The sequence below is a fragment of the Carettochelys insculpta genome, chromosome 2, assembly GCF_033958435.1.
Source record: "Carettochelys insculpta isolate YL-2023 chromosome 2, ASM3395843v1, whole genome shotgun sequence".
Classification (NCBI taxonomy): domain Eukaryota; kingdom Metazoa; phylum Chordata; order Testudines; family Carettochelyidae; genus Carettochelys; species Carettochelys insculpta.
The window spans coordinates 44,015,671-44,033,947 of NC_134138.1; the positions used below are offsets into that span (position 1 = coordinate 44,015,671).

General features: G+C 40.3%; 1 protein-coding gene across 8 annotated transcripts in view; it reads right to left on the reverse strand.

The window, feature by feature from the left end:
* VPS13B (vacuolar protein sorting 13 homolog B) overlaps nt 1-18,277 on the reverse strand; it is a 903,527-nt gene that overhangs the window by 377,251 nt on the left and 507,999 nt on the right. For all 8 annotated transcript variants that reach the window (XR_012644370.1, XM_074986872.1, XM_074986870.1 and 5 more), the window contains one exon: nt 10,115-10,349. Coding sequence is in view for 7 of the 8 variants with exons in the window: in XM_074986872.1 (XP_074842973.1) it covers nt 10,115-10,349 (235 nt within the window). In the remaining variant the exon portion in view is untranslated. The remainder of the gene's footprint in view (nt 1-10,114; nt 10,350-18,277) is intronic.

Sequence of the window (18,277 nt, forward strand, 5' to 3'; positions counted from 1 at the left end):
CAATGGGCATTTGGATCAGGTTCCGAATCTTACTAAAATACACTTTGATACAGTATTTGGAGAGTAAAAAAGAAAAGGAAAAATCTAATTTGAATTTTCAGCACCTGCTGCAAATAAATATCCCAAAACAAGGTTAAACAACATCTTGTTGATTCACTTCATTTCCCAGCACCATGTTTTAAAAAATCAATCTGAATATATTAAAACTGAGCATTCATCTGCTGTGCATGTCTTGTATTCCCTTCTATCAAAAATTAAGAGGTCAGTCTTATTTGCTTTGAAAAGTACGCAACTCTGTGAGCAGGCTGATTGATTTCAGTGTATATGGACCAAAATCAGACCTTAGTCATACACTCACTGTACATTCTATGAAATTTTTCATACATCTATGGCTGTGACTAGAAATTGGGATGGATGATTACCATTTTGCAAATTTAAGACTGGGAGTTTTGTCTAGGTGCTGGAAGGGGACCAAACCCTAGAATATGAGGACTGCTGGATTTAATACTCTATCCACAGTCTATTTTGCATGGATCTGTATATCACTCCTGTTGCCTAAATGTAAAGAGCGGTTGGTTTAGAAATTCCTCTGAAAAGTCTCTTTCTTATTTGCTTCAACTACCTTGTGTGCCAAAAGGATTAAACTTGAAACCAGAGGACCCATGAGGGTGGGGTAGGGATGGTGTATGTAAGCTATTGAGGAGGTGCAGGGAGTTCAGCACTGATTTTAGATACTAGTGGAACTGTACCATGGGATCCTAGATGGGGAGTTCATGCCTCAAGACAGCCTGGAGGCCAAGCAAAGAGACAATCCCTGGAGAAGGCCCAGACTCAGGGAAACTCAAGCACATTTTTCAAGTGCTGGGAGCTCAGGAAAGCAGCCATGTGCATGTCAAACAAGTAAAAAGCTCAACCAACTCTATGACATCCTTATATCTGAATAGGCTTATACATGTCGCAGGAGACACATGATGTGACATGTGCTTTCCTACAACAAACTAAGGAAGCTAATTTTGTGATGAGAATTTGTTACAACTATGTGGTACGAAGAGCTACAAGTTGGTCTAAAGCCACAAAGTCGGGCTTAGAAAACTGCATAAGATAGAAGGTAATGGCAATTAAATACATGGTTCTGGACCTTGCCAGGCCACAGAGTTATACAACACTAACTGTTGTGTCCAGCTCACAAATTAATGGTGATCTACACTGGAGATTTGCTGTTTGGAAAGAGTCTATAGTCCTAAGGTTCCGGTAGAGCCTCAAGCCATACAGTTTAGACATACCAGAAATTAAGTGTGAACTAATGGTTAACTACGGAAATTACACTTTAAAAATTATGAACTTAGAATAAAGCTGAAGTCAGAAGTCTTCACCATGCTGTTTGGTAAGCATTTCATTAGTGCTTCCAGAGGTGACACTTAAAATAACTCATTTATGGCCACCAGTATAGCCATAGAGCACTACGTACGAATATAAAAATTGAAAAAAACTTGACAGACTCTAATGGTTTATTTCTTAAATAAAACACATGATTTTGCTTCGATAATTCAAGACTAGATATTTTTCAGTGACTAATTAGAGATCATCCAAAAACATGCAATGTTCATTATTCTACCATGCATACAATATCTGCTTTATACTGTTCACGTGTTGGAGAATTTTTGTGGTATACTTGTTTATAATGCTTTAATTTTGCCTTTTCCCCCTCTTTGGTGGCCAATATTTATTTCTGGGTGAATACATGAAGCTTCAGAAACGATTCTAAGTGTCTAAACTTCAAAAGAAATGTAACTCAAAATACATTTGTTTCAAATCCCAATTACTAAAAGGTATGAAGGACAGCTAGGCCCCACTGTTTACAATAGTAGGAGCAGAAGAAATCTACAGTCTTCCAGATGACCCTTCACCAGAGTCAAAGACTTTCAATAGGGCTAGTATTTCACCCTAGACACTATTTGACCAGCATATGAGAGATGAACATTGCAGATCCTCAGTATGGCACGAATCTTGCTAAAAAATTTATTTATGCACAAACATGATGTCTGACAAATCCTTACTACTACTTTTTGCAGATGATTTATAACTCAATCACTTGAACTATTCCTGGATCTGAAAATTAATGCAAATATGGTAACACTTATACTCAACCAGCTAAGCAACTTATAAATGCCACTTTCATGGTAGGGAAAGAATTTCTCCTTAGCATCAGGGTATATTCCTTAATACTAAACATTGATACATTATATGCTGGTTCCCTGGCAAGAATTCTCTCATGTGGGGGATAAAAGCTGTTTTTTTTTCTGAAAAGATAATAAAAAATGGTTCTCTCTAGTGTTTGTTCATTTGAACATGCTGCTGATGTTCTTGCTGGTTTCTTTGGCTAGCAATAAAGTCAACTGTACCTTTTATCTGCCCCTAATCATCATGGAAAATACTCATTAAATTTTAAAAATGCTTTGTCCGTCTTCTTTTGTTTTAGATGATCTTGTTGCAGTATTGGGAATTATCTGCAGCAGATATGTAATTTTATGATTACAACACTGGATTTCAGGTGAAATGGCTTCTTCTAGCTAAGGTTTCCTAAAGTCATTAGCCGTGTCTACACGTGCACGCTACTTCGAAGTAGCAGCACTAACTTCGAAATAGTGCCCGTCACGGCTACACGTGTTGGGCGCTATTTCGATGTTAACATCGACGTTAGGCGGCGAGACGTCGAAGCCGCTAACCCCATGAGGGGATGGGAATAGTGCCCTACTTCGACGTTCAACATCGAAGTAGGAACCGTGTAGTCGTTGCGCGTCCCACAACATCGAAATAGCGGGGTCCGCCATGGCGGCCATCAGCCGAGGGGTTGAGACACGCTCCTTCGCCAGCCCCTGCGGGGCTCTATGGTCACCGTGTGCAGCAGCCCTTAGCCCAGGGATTCTGGCTGCTGCTGCGGCAGCTGGGGATCCATGCTGCAGGCACAGGGTCTGCAACCAGTTGTCGGCTCTGTGGATCTTGTGTTGTTTAGTGCAACTGTGTCTGGGAGGGGCCCTTTAAGGGAGCGGCTTGCTGTTGAGTCTGCCCTATGACCCTGTCTGCAGCTGTGCCTGGAACCCTTATTTCGATGTGTGCTACTTTGGCATGTAGACGTTCCCTCGCAGTGCCTATTTCGATGTGGTGCTGCACAACGTCGATGTTGAACGTCGACGTTGCCAGCCCTGGAGGACGTGTAGACGTTATTCATCGAAATAGGCTACTTCGATGTAGGCTTCACGTGTAGACGTAGCCATTGTGTATTATTTTCTTCAAGTCTTGCAAATACTCTGCCTATTTCCCCAGCTGTAGTAGAAAAGGAGATAATACCTATCTTCACAGAGGTGGTAGGACAATTTATGAGTTGTTAGTGATTTAAAGTTCTCAGATAGACAGCCTTCTTCCTAGCATTAATCCCATCAAATTGGGTCTGTGTTGAGTCCTTTCCTTTCAAACTAACCTGTTCAATGCCATATCCTCTATTATACTACATGCTAACATGTCTTCCTTTATGACATCCCACCACTACTTCTCAAGTTGACTTCCTTAAAAAAAAAAACCCTAACCTATTGGATTCTCTTACTCCCATAGTTGTCAGGGCTACTCTTTACACAAACAAATATCTGAGCCTGTACATGGGTTTGACTTTCTGCATGTCTCTAACATGCACATTCCTCACGCAGTCGGCTTTGCTTACACCACTCACCTTTATCACCATTCACATTTCTGTGGAAGAGATCATTTGTTCATGTTTTTTCATTGTTGACCAAAACCAACTGCCACACATTAAAACTATCTGGACATAGTTTTAAAGGCCTTTTTTTTTTAAACTGGTATGTTCCACATCTCTCTGTCTCTCTCCATCAAAGTAATGCATCTATTATCCTGTCTCTAATTTTATCCTCCATTTCACCACATTTTGGAAACCAGATAATGAAACTTTATAATACTGTTTGTTCACTTAAGTTTCAAAGCTAATTCGTCAGTATGCACAATATTGAAATTATATATCATATATTCTGGTTTTCCTCTGTTTATTTTAAGCCCATTTCTCTCCAACACATCTCTCTTGCTACAGTTACACTAGCAAGTTTCGCCAACAAAACCCTTGTTTTGTCAATAAAACTTGTAGAGCATGCACACACAAAATGGGATTTGTTGACAGTATCACAACAAAACACAGCACTTTTGCCAGCAGCATTCTGCCTTAAAGCTTTGAGGCAGAATGCCACTGCTGACAGATTCTGTTGACAAAAAAAGCTGTGTGGATGCTCTGGGGGAGCCTTTTTTCGACAGACACAGCACCCACAACAATGGGCAGTCCTGTCTGCTGTGTTTCCGGGTGCCTGTTTTGTTGAGAGCAGCTGGGCAGTCTGGATGCTCTGTCAACAGAGCAGAGCTCTCTACCAATTTGCTTGCGTGTGTGGCTGCACTCTGTCAACAGAAGTTTTGTCGGGAAATCTCTTCCGATGGTGACTTCTGTCGACAGAGCACTGTAGTGTAAGTGTAGCGTCTATTTATCAAGCTCCTCTTGTAAGACTGACTCTCTTCTCACTGCACAGAATATTATCTGCAAATAGCATGCACCATGATACTTCTTTCCGTATGTTCTTGTGATGGTATCCAGGATGAGAATAAACAAGTCAGGGCTTAGTGCTGATGCCTGATACACTGCCACCTTTACTGATAGAACTTTTGATAGAGAAACAGATGTACTAACTATTCCCATTGGGCCTACATGCATGGCTTGAACAAGCCACACAAAAAGTTCAAGTACCATTTTCTCCCTCCTACCATCAGATGAGTTCTCACTGAACTTGGCCAAAGTCCTTTTTGAGATTAATTAATACCTTGTTAATTTCTCTTTTTTCCCCACTAGCTCCCCAAGTACAAAAACTGTCTACCTTCCTGGCATGACAACATAAAAACTTTTGCTAAAATTTGCTTTAATTTTTAGTCTTTTATTGATAATTCTCTCACACAGTTTCCTCTTGTGATTAGTCAGCTAAATACTTCCATAATTTGTGAAGTTGCCATTGTCACTTTTTTCTGTTGTATGTCAGTACTAAGTTACTTTTCCTCCAGTTATTTAGTTTACTTTCCCACCTCATGATTAAATTGAGCAGATATGCTGGTAAATGGGTGCCTTCTATTCCAAGTTTCTTCAGTGTCTCAATAAGACTCTATCTGGGTTTAGGGCCTTGTTTTTTTCCATCTATTTTACAACATTTGTCACTTCACCAGGTATGCTAGGCTCCACTACACCAAAATTCATCATTTTGAAGTTGCATTGTTCTCTTGGTACCTTTTCGAGAGATGATAGTTAATGAACTTCACTCTCATTATATTTCTGGCAATTCTGACCCATAATTTTGCTAGTCTCCCCTGGTGGTCACTCAATAATAAGTAGGATATCTTCATGTCATCCTCCCATTAGTGAGTCCATTGATAGCTGACCAGCCCAATTCTGGAGCTGCAGGTCTTATCACAGAAGAGTCAGGTGTTGGTAGCTGTTGGAGGGATGCGGGCAGTTTTTGGAACTATTTTTTCTTCTCCACCTCTCCTTGTCTGTGCTGTGGCGGGACCTCTCAAACTGCATCACTCTTTCCCAGATTACCTCTCTCCCCTGGGGATGGTCCTGGAGAAGGTTCTCTCAAATATTGACACCAATGCTGCATTTTTTCATATTTTCCATCAGCACATTCTTAAACTTTTTTCTCTGGCCCCTAACACATCTCTGTCCTTCCTCCAATGTGGAAAAAAGAATCTGTTTTGGAAGGCGCCGATCAGACGTCCGAACCATGTGGCCAGTCCAACGAAGTTGTTGGTGAATGATAATGGCTTAGAATGCTGGTCATGTTCAACTCTTCCAGGATGCTAGTGTTTGTGGGCCTATCCTCCCAAGACATATTTAAGATTCTCCTGAAGCAACATGATGATATTGTTCAAAGTGCCTTCAAATGACACTTGTATGTTGTCCAGATTACATATGCATACAGTAGCATTGGAACAAACACTGTGTGGTATACAAGGAGCTTTGTCTTGGCATAGATGTCCCATTTCTTGAAGACCTTTGTCTCAAACAGGCGATAGCAGAGCTTGCACTGCTCAGATGACACTGGATTTCCACATCAACATGAACTTCAGCAGAAAGATGACTTCCAAGGCATGGGAAATGCTCCACATTTTCCAGCAGCTCTCCATTGATTTCAATAGGTTGTACATGAGATTGTCACAATGGCAAGGGTTGATGGAGCACTTTACTCTTTTTGATATTCAATGTGAGGCCAAGATTCTTGTAAGCTTTGGTGAACGTGCTTAAGAGGGTCTGAGGGGCTATGGGAGAAAGAGCAACAAACATGTTGTCATCCACAGACTGGAGCTCCATGATCGAGGTTGTGGAGGTCTTGATTTTTAGCCTTCAGTCTCCTGAGACTGAACAGCTCTCCATTCATTCTACAGACAATCTTCACACCATCTGGAAGTTTGCCATCCATGAGGTGAAGGGTCATGGTGATGAAGATGCAGAATAATGATGCGGTAATGTCGCAGCCTTGTTTGACTTTCATTTTGACTTCAAAGGCATAGTTTTGGGACCTGTTGGTCAATACTGTGGCAGTCATGCCACGGAGCAGCCTCAATAACCTAATGATATTTTTCAGATGGTCAGTCTTAGAGATCATGGTCCATAGGACTCTGATTGACTGAGTTGAACACTTCGGTCAGGTCGATAAAATTCATGTATATGGCTTGGTTTTTTTCATGACATTTTTCTTGTAGTTGCCAGGTGGTGAAGATCATATCTGTTATTCCTCAGAATGGTCAGAAGCAGCACTTGGATGCTGAGAGAATTTCTTCTGAGGGTGGCAAGGATTCAAACTAAGACTTTTCCTGCCACTGCCAGAAGGGAGATGCTGTGATAGTTTTCAGTCTGACTTGTTGCCCTTTTTGAAGAGACTAACAATCAGTGTCTGAACTCTTGTGGCATCTAGCCCTATCCCAAATCTTGAGAAGCGGAAGGCAGAGTTGTTTGTTAAGCTCTAGCCCATCTTCTTGAAGACTTCATTGGGATTCCATCTAATCCAGTTGCCTTGTTGATCTTCATTGTTTTGATGGCAGCTTGGACCTCACTCAGGTTAGAAAGTGTTGCAAGATCATCCCTAGGCGGTTGCTGAGGGATTTGGTCAAGAGCTTATTATAGTTCTCTGTCCAGCGAGAAGCAATTATTTCATTGGCTTTCAAGGACTGGGTATTCATGGTTTCTCACTCCATAAACAGCTTTGGTGGCACTGAAAAATCCTCTTGTATAGTTGATATGTATGAGAAGCTGGAGTTCTTGTGCTTTCTCAGGCCTCCACTGGTTTTCAGAATCCTTATTTTACGCTGGACTTCTGCCTTGGCAAATGCTTCTCTTATTATTGCATAATTAATGTTGCTTTGCCATGCCCTTTGGGCTTTTCTTTTTGCCTCAATCAGGCATTCACTTTTCGCATCATTCTCATCAAACTAGTCCTGATGCTTCCTGAACCGGTAGCCAATGGTTCCTCCAGAACTCCAATTATGTCCTTTTCCAATTGACACCAATGTTCTTCGAAATCTTCAGGGTGTACTGTCAGCAGCTTCCTTTGGAACTCAATCTGGAAATCACTTCAGCTGATGGGGTCCTTCAGGCCTTGTACATTGATTTTTCTTCAGATCAGTCTCCTCTGACTTTTCCATTTGGTAACAATCCTAATTATCGTCATGGGCCAAATAAGGCAGTCCAGCAGTCATCAGTGCGAGTCACTGAATGTGTGAGAAGGACAACACACTAATCCTGAGCATGAACAAGGACAGAGTCTGTGAGCTGCCAGTGCTTCAATCAAGGATGTTGCCATGAGGTCTTACATTTGTTTTTCTGGTGGAAGAGGGTGTTTGTGATGACAAGCTTGGTTTTGCACATTTGGTTAGGAGGAGCACTTCACTGGAGTTTTGTTGCCAACTCCTTCTTTCCCAATGGTACTCTGTCAGAGGTCCATGTCTCTTTCAACCCTGGTTTTGAAATCCCCAAAGATAATCTTGTCTTCTTTGGAGATGTCTTTCAATACTGTGTCTAAATGGATGTAGAACTTCTTCACATCATCTTCAGCATCTAAACTTGATGCATAAGCACTCACAGCAGTTGCCTGTTGGTTTTTAGCAAGCTTCAAGCGGGGGTCCTGAGGTACTCATTACAGTAATTCTGAAACAGAGTGCCATGCTTAATATGCTCTTCTGAATGTGATTACCAAAGGTACTCCTACAGTTTATAGTTATCTCAGAGAAATGTTCTCGTCAGAGATCTGGAAACAAAGATTTGAGTCTAGGAGTTATTTCTGTTGTATGTTGATATTTGAAGGTCAAGAAGTCTTCCTGAGAAAGTTGCAATATTCCGAGATGACAGCATGACTATGTCTTTTTTCTTTTACAGTAGTAAGAAAAATGAGTAAATGGAGATAGGAGTCAGAGTTGCTACCTAGTTTTGCAAGAAATTGGACATGTGCTTGGATCTGGAATAAACAGTTCCAAAATAGCTTTGAGAAAGAGTAAGGTTAGATGCATATCATTTCACAGACAATATAGTATGTTTTAAGAATGATATATCACCACTGGAGTCCTATTTAATTATAGATATGGGTGGAACCTCTCTAATATGGCACTCACTCATACAACATCCATAATGTAACATGATTTTAGTTAGCCAGATGACCACTTGCAGTGGGTGTGACCAAGTTTCCTGTGGTCCTATAAAGTTTCTTTACTGCCACCAGTCCTAGCTCTCAGTGTTCTGTGTTGTAATTTAGCCCAAATATCTTCTAAGAGCTCATTAAGTAGTGGAAGTGTTGGTAATGCTGCTAGACAATATGGACCTACCATGGTCTGGCAAATTCCCTTGTTTGGCACTGTTCTGGTCCCAAGGGTGGTGGAATAGAGAGGTTCAACTTTTAGTCATTTAGAGTATCCCTAATAAAAGTCTATAAAAATTACTTACCTTTGCATGGAGAAAACAAAGAAGGTGACATAAAAGCTTTGAAAATATATTTTTACTAGTCTGTTTTAGAGGGAGTTTTGGCACAGAAGAAGGCAACAGCTCCATTAGAGAATCAAAAATATCAAGATTGTGAGAACTTCTGTTTGGCATTATTCCCAGAGTACAAAGCCACACACAAATAAATCCCTTACAGGAGGATTATCCCAACCAAAGGGATTCATCTCTCTTTCTTGGACTGCTCCTTCCTCTCTGAGTCTGAGAAAAATTTAACCGTGGTCAACTTTCATAAAAGATTTAGAGGACATCATCAATTTAAAAAAAAATTGCATTTCTGTTTAAACATATTTACCTATTACTGTTAGTATGTATAACAAATAAGAATATTATACCTAAGAGAAATTATAAGAAACATTTATTTCTCCAATCTTGTTTACTTTGTGCATGTGACAGTGCTTACAACACCATTATAGAGAGCTTCATTATTTAAAAGATTCATTGTAATCTGTTTCTGCTGTTGTGCATGAGGAGGTGTAGAGACTGGAGTTGTTACAGAACAAAAGGGGAGGGAAATATCAATCGAATACAGGAAAATGCAGTTGTAAAACCACAAAACTTGGCGGACACTCAAGAGCAAATGTAGTGCTCAAAATACTTTTCCATAATTTGTGCTTTATAATTTTTTGGTAAATTTCATTAGTAGGATTTCTGTGCAAAAAAGGAGATAAATATTGTGAATAAAATTCTCCCATGAAAACCTTTTAACAAGTTCTTCATTTTCTCTGATTTCTTCAGTGCAAAAAACAGCAAAACCTCTCAAAAATTGATAGTTTCAAGATTATGGTAATTAATTAAATACACATGGACACTTCAGAAACATTACATTTTTGCTATAGTTGCACAGTCCATGGATAATGGTTAAAGAAAGCAAGTTTTTCTGTGGCACTTTGCTTATATATTTTGGATATGAAATCTTTTAGTAAGAAGATGGATTTATGTATAAATGTTGGCAATATAAAACAACGAACACACAACACAATTATACATTAAAAAATAACAGGATGATTTTCCATTTTTTGCATGCTGTACCTTCTTCAAGAATGGATCTTTGCACAACAAAAGGGATTTCTTGCAGTGGTTCCATGTATTTGTGTCCAGCGCTCATAATCTTTATCTGGGGCAAGCAAACAACAAGTGTACCAGGCATACCAGCCTGTCCATGGTACCAACTTCGGACAGTTCCGGGAATGTCACCAGACACAATTGTACTTGGAGAAGGCAGGCTATCATTTGGAACAAACACACAACAGGATTGCACTTCAAGCTGAAAAAACAAAAGCAAATCCAATACAAGATTCTCAGAAATAAGTCTCAACATTTTCCCAATGTATTTATTCATTTATCATACAGAATCACAGATCTCACAGTAAATTAAAAACCTGTCTATGTTCTTAAACAGCATTAAAAGAGAGGACAACAGAAAATAATAGGAGCTTATATTTACATTTTACATTATTCATAGAAAATAGCACCTGAAAAATGCCATTTTGGTCTATACATTTGATGACAGAGGTACAGCCACATAAGGTGAACATATATCTGCCTTACTACAGCTCCTTTCAGGAAACATCATGGAATTAGAGAAACTGTGTTGGCAGAAAAGGTGACAAAATCCCCCTCCCTTTTGCAGTTCATTAGTTTTTGTTACCACTAGCTAAGACTCTAAAACTGACTAATATTTTATATGCTGTTACTTTCAGACAAAGATTTATTTCAGTGAGAATTCTTCCCTTACTTTGTAGTTAACAGTGACTAAAGTGCATAAAAAGTTCACGTGTAATCAATCAATCAAACATAAATAAAAGCCTCAGCCAAATATTGACACACTTTTTAGTACCAAGATATATATTGTAATGAAAAAAGTTAATAAAGTTTAGAAACTAACAGGTTTGTCTGCTTTTGTCGCCTTTCAGATTAAAACAGATTCATGTGATTTCAAATGAAAAATTTGTTTCCACAGAGTACACAACAACTTACTCTGCCATGAAACAGTTTTGATCATTTTGCCATATCTGTAGAGACTTTTAGCTAAGACATGTAAGCCCAAACCAAGGACTGAACTCATCATGACTTCTAAATTCAGGGGTAATGCACTCTAAAGACTGTTAGTCTTACTTGGCTCTTGCAAATAATATTCTGCATCTGGCTATCAAATAACCTTAACAGCCTGCACACTTGAATGCTTTGCTCAGCAAATGCACACTAAGATTCAGTCACGTTCTCCACAATATTTCAGATGCAAGATGTCACTTGAAGGCTTGTTTGCTTCTTTGTAATTCATATAGCAGTGTCCAATAAATGCATCAAGATACTGTAAGTTTATAAAATTAAAGAATCTTTATCTTACAAATGATAATGAAGACTTAATACATGATACCCTCTCCTAAAGGTTAACTTTCTCCCATGAGAGCAATAAGGAGGTGTAACAGGATTGGAATTCTTCAATACCATAAATAATTTGCCAGCCTTGTGAACAGAGATAAATTGACAAGAATTCCCTGTATAAACATATAAGTAGAATTTTGCAAAAATAAAGGCATTACATGAAAACTGTGTGTTTCCATTTCTAGTTTAAGAGTAATTTGAGCTGTAAAATGATGTTAATAATATCTTCAATAAGTAATCTATTGATCCAAAGTGTACTTTATTTATATCGGATGAGAAGCAAATGTGTATCTTTACAGATCTAACACATATGGATTTTCAAAAACACTAAAAATTAATTATGTCAATTTTCAGAGATTTTTACTACGACATATAAGAGCATTTTCTGGTCTAATAGCAATAAGTTATAATTCAGACCACTCTGAGGCAGTGATAAACTGGTGACAAAGACAATGTAATTCTGATGAGAGTAGCTTTTGTTTTATCAATGCATTTACTGAGTAAGCAGTTTATAACAAATAACAAAATCTGATGATTAACATCAAATGTTGCTAGAATATACAAGGCATGTGGTAGTAATAACTCACAAATCCCATCAATTCAGAAACACAATGCTCTATCACTTTACCCACAGCAAGGGTCTACAACAAATTTTTAACGAAGTTCACTTTAGAAGTATACAGAACCAGGAAACTCAAAAGATTTGTTCACTTCAGCTGAAAAAACTGCTTTGAATACAAGTTGCTCAGGTCATTTCCCCTCGTTTAATTTCATTTTGCCATATCAAGGATATTGACGTGAAATCACAACAGTACCCCCTATACTATTTAGAAGGTGGAATCACTCATTTAGGCCTTGATTGTACCATCCTCCATGTTCTGTACTACTTGGAGTTAGTGTGAGTTAGGCCATTGATTTCAAAGGGACAGCTCATGGACTAAAGGGCAATAGAATTTGGTTCAAAATATGTCGACCATTCAACCATGGATTCTTAAGCATTTCTTATTGGGCCAAATTTTGCAGTTATGCTACTGCAGCAAGTTTCAACGGGATGTTTCACAGGCATCTGAGAATAAAATGCATGCTCCCCATTGCCCTGAACATTTGGGTACAGCAAGTTTAGTAAAGGGAGAGAAGACTATTCCTAAAATTAGTGCAATATATGCGGGACTAAATAATAAGAACATATGTTATAGATAATTTTACTGATATGGAAAGTTCTTTAAATGATATGTAATCCAGTTTTTAAAATAAATTTACATCAACAGCATATGATAAAGCTACCATATAAATCCTTTTTACCTTTCTAAATAACTGTTAATTGGTATGTCTAAAATTTTGACTAAAATAAAATGTGACTGATTTATGCAATTGAATATAAAATCTGCAGCAGTAAATCTTGCATTAATGTAAGGATCTGACAATCCAAAGGAAAGAAAATGAAGTAATCTGCCAGTAAGAAGTCCTCAAGCTGGGGGTCAGATCCTGTTCATGGAAACCATCTGGTTGGGACCCTCCAAGCCACACCAAACACAAATGATCTTTTAAAAAAATATCCTATTCATTAATGTATCGCAGCTGCACTGAGTGTTACTTCACTTTTCCATGGCAACATCCTTTCTGTTTCAAGGATCTTATTTCAGTTTTGGTAGCAACATGTTCTTTTGCCAATGCTGAACACATTCATGTGTTAAGAGAAAGAATTATTACAAATTCTTGAAACAGAATCACCTCCTATTTTGATTTCTCTTATGTTAATGGCTATAACATATATGTATGATAAGCCAAGGACGAAAGAACTGTTTTGCCTTCTAATTTAAAAAAAATTTAAAAATATATGCACTGAAAGGTGAATTGGTCAGCAGATCTCACTAACAAGAATTTTTAAAGTGGTTTATACTATTTTTAAAATTATATACTGCAAAAAAGGGAATGATATTCAGTAGTAAGAACTGTAAAATAGGTACTGTATAAGGGCAAAATCAGGCCTACTGTGGAGCGGCCACTTAAGGCCCAAAATGCAAGAGAGATGCCACAGTTCTGCTACGTAGAAGAGCAGAGATGGTGTGCAAGCTTCTTATGCTTTAGAATGATACAAGTAAAAAGATTTACAGGTTCCCTGCTGAGTTCTTTATAGCCAGTCCTGGCCAAGCTCACTGCCTGCAATAGGTGAAATAAATTATCCAATGGGGGCAGCTTTATAAGAAAACCTTTAAGCAGCGTGGCCTCCATCCCCTTTAAGTCCCAGGCCTTCCAAATGTACTCCGGCAGTAAAAGTCAGTGTGATTTTGAGGACTTACATAAATGAGATCCCCAAACTGCAGAAATCTCCTGGCTAAAAATGCCATGTAGAGGGGTGAGAGATGAGGTCAATGATTAGGGCATCCGCAGCCAACCTACACAGATTATTGACTCCTACTTTCAAGTTGGATTGTAGCATTGAATCTATCTAGTTTTTTTTGTGCTGCTTTACCACACAATCTCTACTTATCTGCATGTTGCAAGAATTTCATACTGAAAGTTTGTAAAAATGTCAAACATTTGATTTCCTACTACATTCAGTGTTTACTAAATTTAAAACAGAATTTTTATTTGATCACCAAACTGCAGAAATTAAAATTCATACACTAAATCTGTATGTAAATCTTCTAAATTGGAAAAATATTACAGAAAATCTTGTGAAAATCTTAGGGACTTTCTTACTGATATTAGCAGAAAATTATCATAATCATTTTACACGACTCAGTGTGTGATACACAGCCAGTCAATTCACAAGTACTGACTTTACTGTTACACAACTGTTTTCATAACAGCTTGAGGAACACAAAAACGTTTCAGGGGAAAAAACTGGCTAGTATCAGGGGGGTTGAGTCAATAATCAGATCACAGTGTGAATCTGGGACATATCTCAAACTACTTTTTTTCCAGTACATATATTTGTCAGACTGTGCTTGAATTGAAAAACAGCAGCATTACTTTTCATTTCCAGAACACTGACAAAGAAAATCAGACTGAATTTTGAATGTGATATTTAAGATCCTATTTACTCCTTCACATAATACAAAAAGCAAGGCTCACACAGTTAAAAATCAATAGGCAGAACATTTGAAACAAACAAAGAAGTTTCCTCACACGTGCATAGTCAACCTATGGAACTCATTCCCCAGAGAATGTGGTAAAGGCCAAAAGTACAAATGAGTTTAAAAAAAGAATTAGATAAGTTTACAGAGGATAGATCCATCTATGACTATAAACCAAGAGACTCTGGAATGGAATCCCATGGTCTAGATCAGTGGTTCCCAAACTTTTGGGCATCACGCCCCTCTTGATTTTTGAGAAACCTTCACGACCCCCCCGCCTCTTCTTTACCGTCATCCAGCCCTGCTTTTAACGAATAATTCAATTCATAATTTAAAATAAACATAAAAACTTGATATAAAATGCTATTTATAATTAAAAATAAACACAAATAGTTTTTCTTGGCCCCTTGCAGGTGCCTGGTGCAGCCCCAGCTGGCCAGCTGCCTTAGCCCCGTGCCAACTGCCAGAGCTGCCTGCCTGCCTGCCTGAGATCTTTGCTGCCAGAACCACACACCCAAGCCCCATGCCACCGGGGCCAATCACCCACCTGCCTGCCAGCCAACCGGGTGGGCCAGCCACCTGCCTGCCAGCTGACTGCCTGAGCCCTGTGCTGCCGGGACCAGCTGTGCACCCACCAACTGCCTGCCCCAGCCGTGGGCCAGCTGCCCAAGCTGCCAGGGCCAGCCGCCTACCTGCCATCCCAAGCCGCCTGAGCCCCATGCTGCTGGGGCCAGCCACCTGCCTGCCATCCTGAGCCACCAAGCCCCATGCTGCCTGAACTCTGCGATGCCAGGGCCGACTGCCCAAGCACCACAATTCCCACAAGCTAGCTGGCCACCTGAGCCCTGCAAGCCCCATAGGCCACCCACCTGAGCCCCTCACATCCCACAAAGCCAGGCATCACCAGCCCCCCACTCTTACCTTGTCCCCATCCCCCCCACCTGAGCCAGGCACCCCCCACCTCCCATCTAATCCCACCCTCCTCCTCCCACCCCCAACCCACACTCACTCACCTTTGCAGGAGGCAGCTAGCTCCACAGGCAACAGCTGCCTGTTCTTTATAGCAGCTGTGCCAGGTCACCCATGTAAAATGGCAGGGGCTGAGAGCCGGAAGCAAAGGCATCTGATGAAGTGAGTCTTTGCTCACGAAAGCTCATGCTCAAAACTTTTCTGTTAGTCTATAAGGTGCCACAGGACCCTTTGTTGCTGTTACAGATCCAGACTAACACAGCTACCCCTCCGATACTTGACATCATGCAAGGCACTGCATTTAGCCATATGGAGTGGAAATCTATCAACCTCACGAGGAAGCTTGCACAAACTCAGACGACCAGCATCTGATGAAGTGAGTCTTTGCTCACGAAAGCTCATGCTCAAAACTTTTCTGTTAGTCTATAAGGTGCCACAGGACCCTTCGTTGCTGTTTGCAGGACAGTAGATTTAGACACAAATACTGCAAAGACTTCCACAAACATGCTTTGTGAGTGTTTTCAATTAATTCAAATGAACTATGTGCAGCGCAGCAAACTAAGCATGTGTGAGTTTTCACAGGACTGGAGACCTAGCCTCTAAGCATGAAATTTTTAGAGATATAGGCACCAAAAGATGCAGATATGTGGTATCCACCGGGATTTTCAAAAGTATTTAGGTGCATAAGTCACAAAGGAGTTAGATGCCAAGGCACTTTCGAAAACCCTACTAGACATCTATATACTTCTTTGGAAATCTAAATACATTTACATATCTGGTGGTAAGTTCGTTGGGACAAAAAAAAACCCCACTTATTTCAGTCAAGTGTTTTGTGATTTTACACAATTACACTCAGCCCTTGCTATACGAGAACAACTGGTTCCCAACTTTCTGCTTGTAGGCAAAAACTTGTAAGAGGGACACTAAATTCCCATTAAAATACAAGTAAAAGTCTCCGATTCATTTCAAGTGCTCGTAAATGGTGAAGGAGCGGCAATATGTGGCACTGCTTTTGAAAGGTAGGTGAACTTTGGGTTTTGTGGGGTAGAGGGGATTGGAGAGGGTTAAAGGCTGGTGGCAGTTTGGGGCCATGAGCGGGAGTGAGGGTTAAAATCTGGTGGTGGGTTGGGTCTGTGGGGCAGACGTAGGGGGGAGGGTTAAGGCTGTAATGAAGTGGGTTAGGTCTGTGGGGGGTAGGGTCCAGGCTGCTGCAGTTTGGGTCCATGGGGCAGGTAGGGGGTGCGGAGGTTAAGGGCATGGCAGGTTGGGTCTGTGAGGCCAGCAGGGTTTCAGGCTGCAGTGGGATAGGGACATGGGGCAGGTGGAGGGATTCAAGCTGCGACGGGCTGGGTCTGCAGGGCCAGTGGTGGGGTTCAGGCTGTGGTGGGTTGGGTCTGTGGGGGGTTCAGGCTGTGGCGGGTTGGGTGTGCAGGAAGTTCAATAAGGCTCGTATTAGCAGGAAGGGAGGGAATTCACTTGTTTAGTGAACAAATGTAGGTATATATGTGCCCCTTGTTTTAGTGAGTACTTGTAAGTAAAGTACTCATTTAGTGAGGGATGAGTCCATTTCAATCTGCAGAACTTTCTTTAATTTCTCCAAAAAAATGGCCATTGAAAAAAACCAATGATTTTTAAAAACATTCTTTTCAAATATAAACTGCATGTTTATTTTAACTGGTCAATATAGTTCATGCACTTCAGCACATCAATTAATTTTCATTTTCCTGGTACATGTTTTGGTTGTGAAACCCTAGAACTATTATGTATCAAACACAGGTGGTCACCATCAGAAATTTTGGGCAGAGTAGACAATTAACACCCTGAGACTCTCATGTAACTGACCACCCAATTCTCTGCTCTGTAACTCACTGCCTTATTACTACAATCATCATTTGCTTGCATTGCAACAGAATCTAGAATCAGGACATCATTGTTCTGTACACTGTACAAGTACATGAAAGAAATACTTTGTCCGCTCACAAATAAATCTGAGTTTCTTTCCTCGCTGTCCTCTTCCCCAGTGATGAAGATGATATGGAAAAGGGTGAGATAAACCTGCTTAGAAACTATGAACAAGTACCTGACCCAAACCCCAAAGAAGTCAGAAGTATCTGATGAACTTCAGTGGGCTCTGGATTAAGCCACAATCCTGAAACCCCTATTCAGGAAATCCCCAATTTTCACACCCTATCCTACAGTGAAGCCAATGAAGAATATTTTTTTCCTGAGTAAGGAGTAAGTAAAAACTGAGTGAAGGGTTTGCTTTTAGGCATACAAAAGTGAATAAATTGATGTGCAGGGAGAGGTAATGGAAGGTCCAGTTCTTATGCCTCCCCAATAATAGAGCAAGTTACTCACCTTGGTGAAGTAACTATCATTCTTCAAGATGCGTGTCCCCATGGCTGCTCCACTGTAGGTGCAGGGCTTGGCCTGGCACCACAGATCAGAGACTCTTCATAGCTATATCTAGCCGGTCTGCACATGTGCTGCTGTTGCACCTCTCCGTTGGCTCTCTTTTGATCATGTGTGTGGACCGGCTTGAGCCCATTCCTCGAAACCACGCTGGAATCTGCGAAAAAGAACAGACAGACAGGGCAGATTCCGAAGCAGGGAGGAGGGTGGGTAGTGGGGCACCCATGGGGGGGAACACATCTCAAAGAACTATAGTTACTGCACCAAAGCGAGTAACTTTGCTTTCTTCTTCGAATGATGGCCCCGTGGGTGCTCCACTATAGGTGATGGTGTAGCAGTTCCCCAA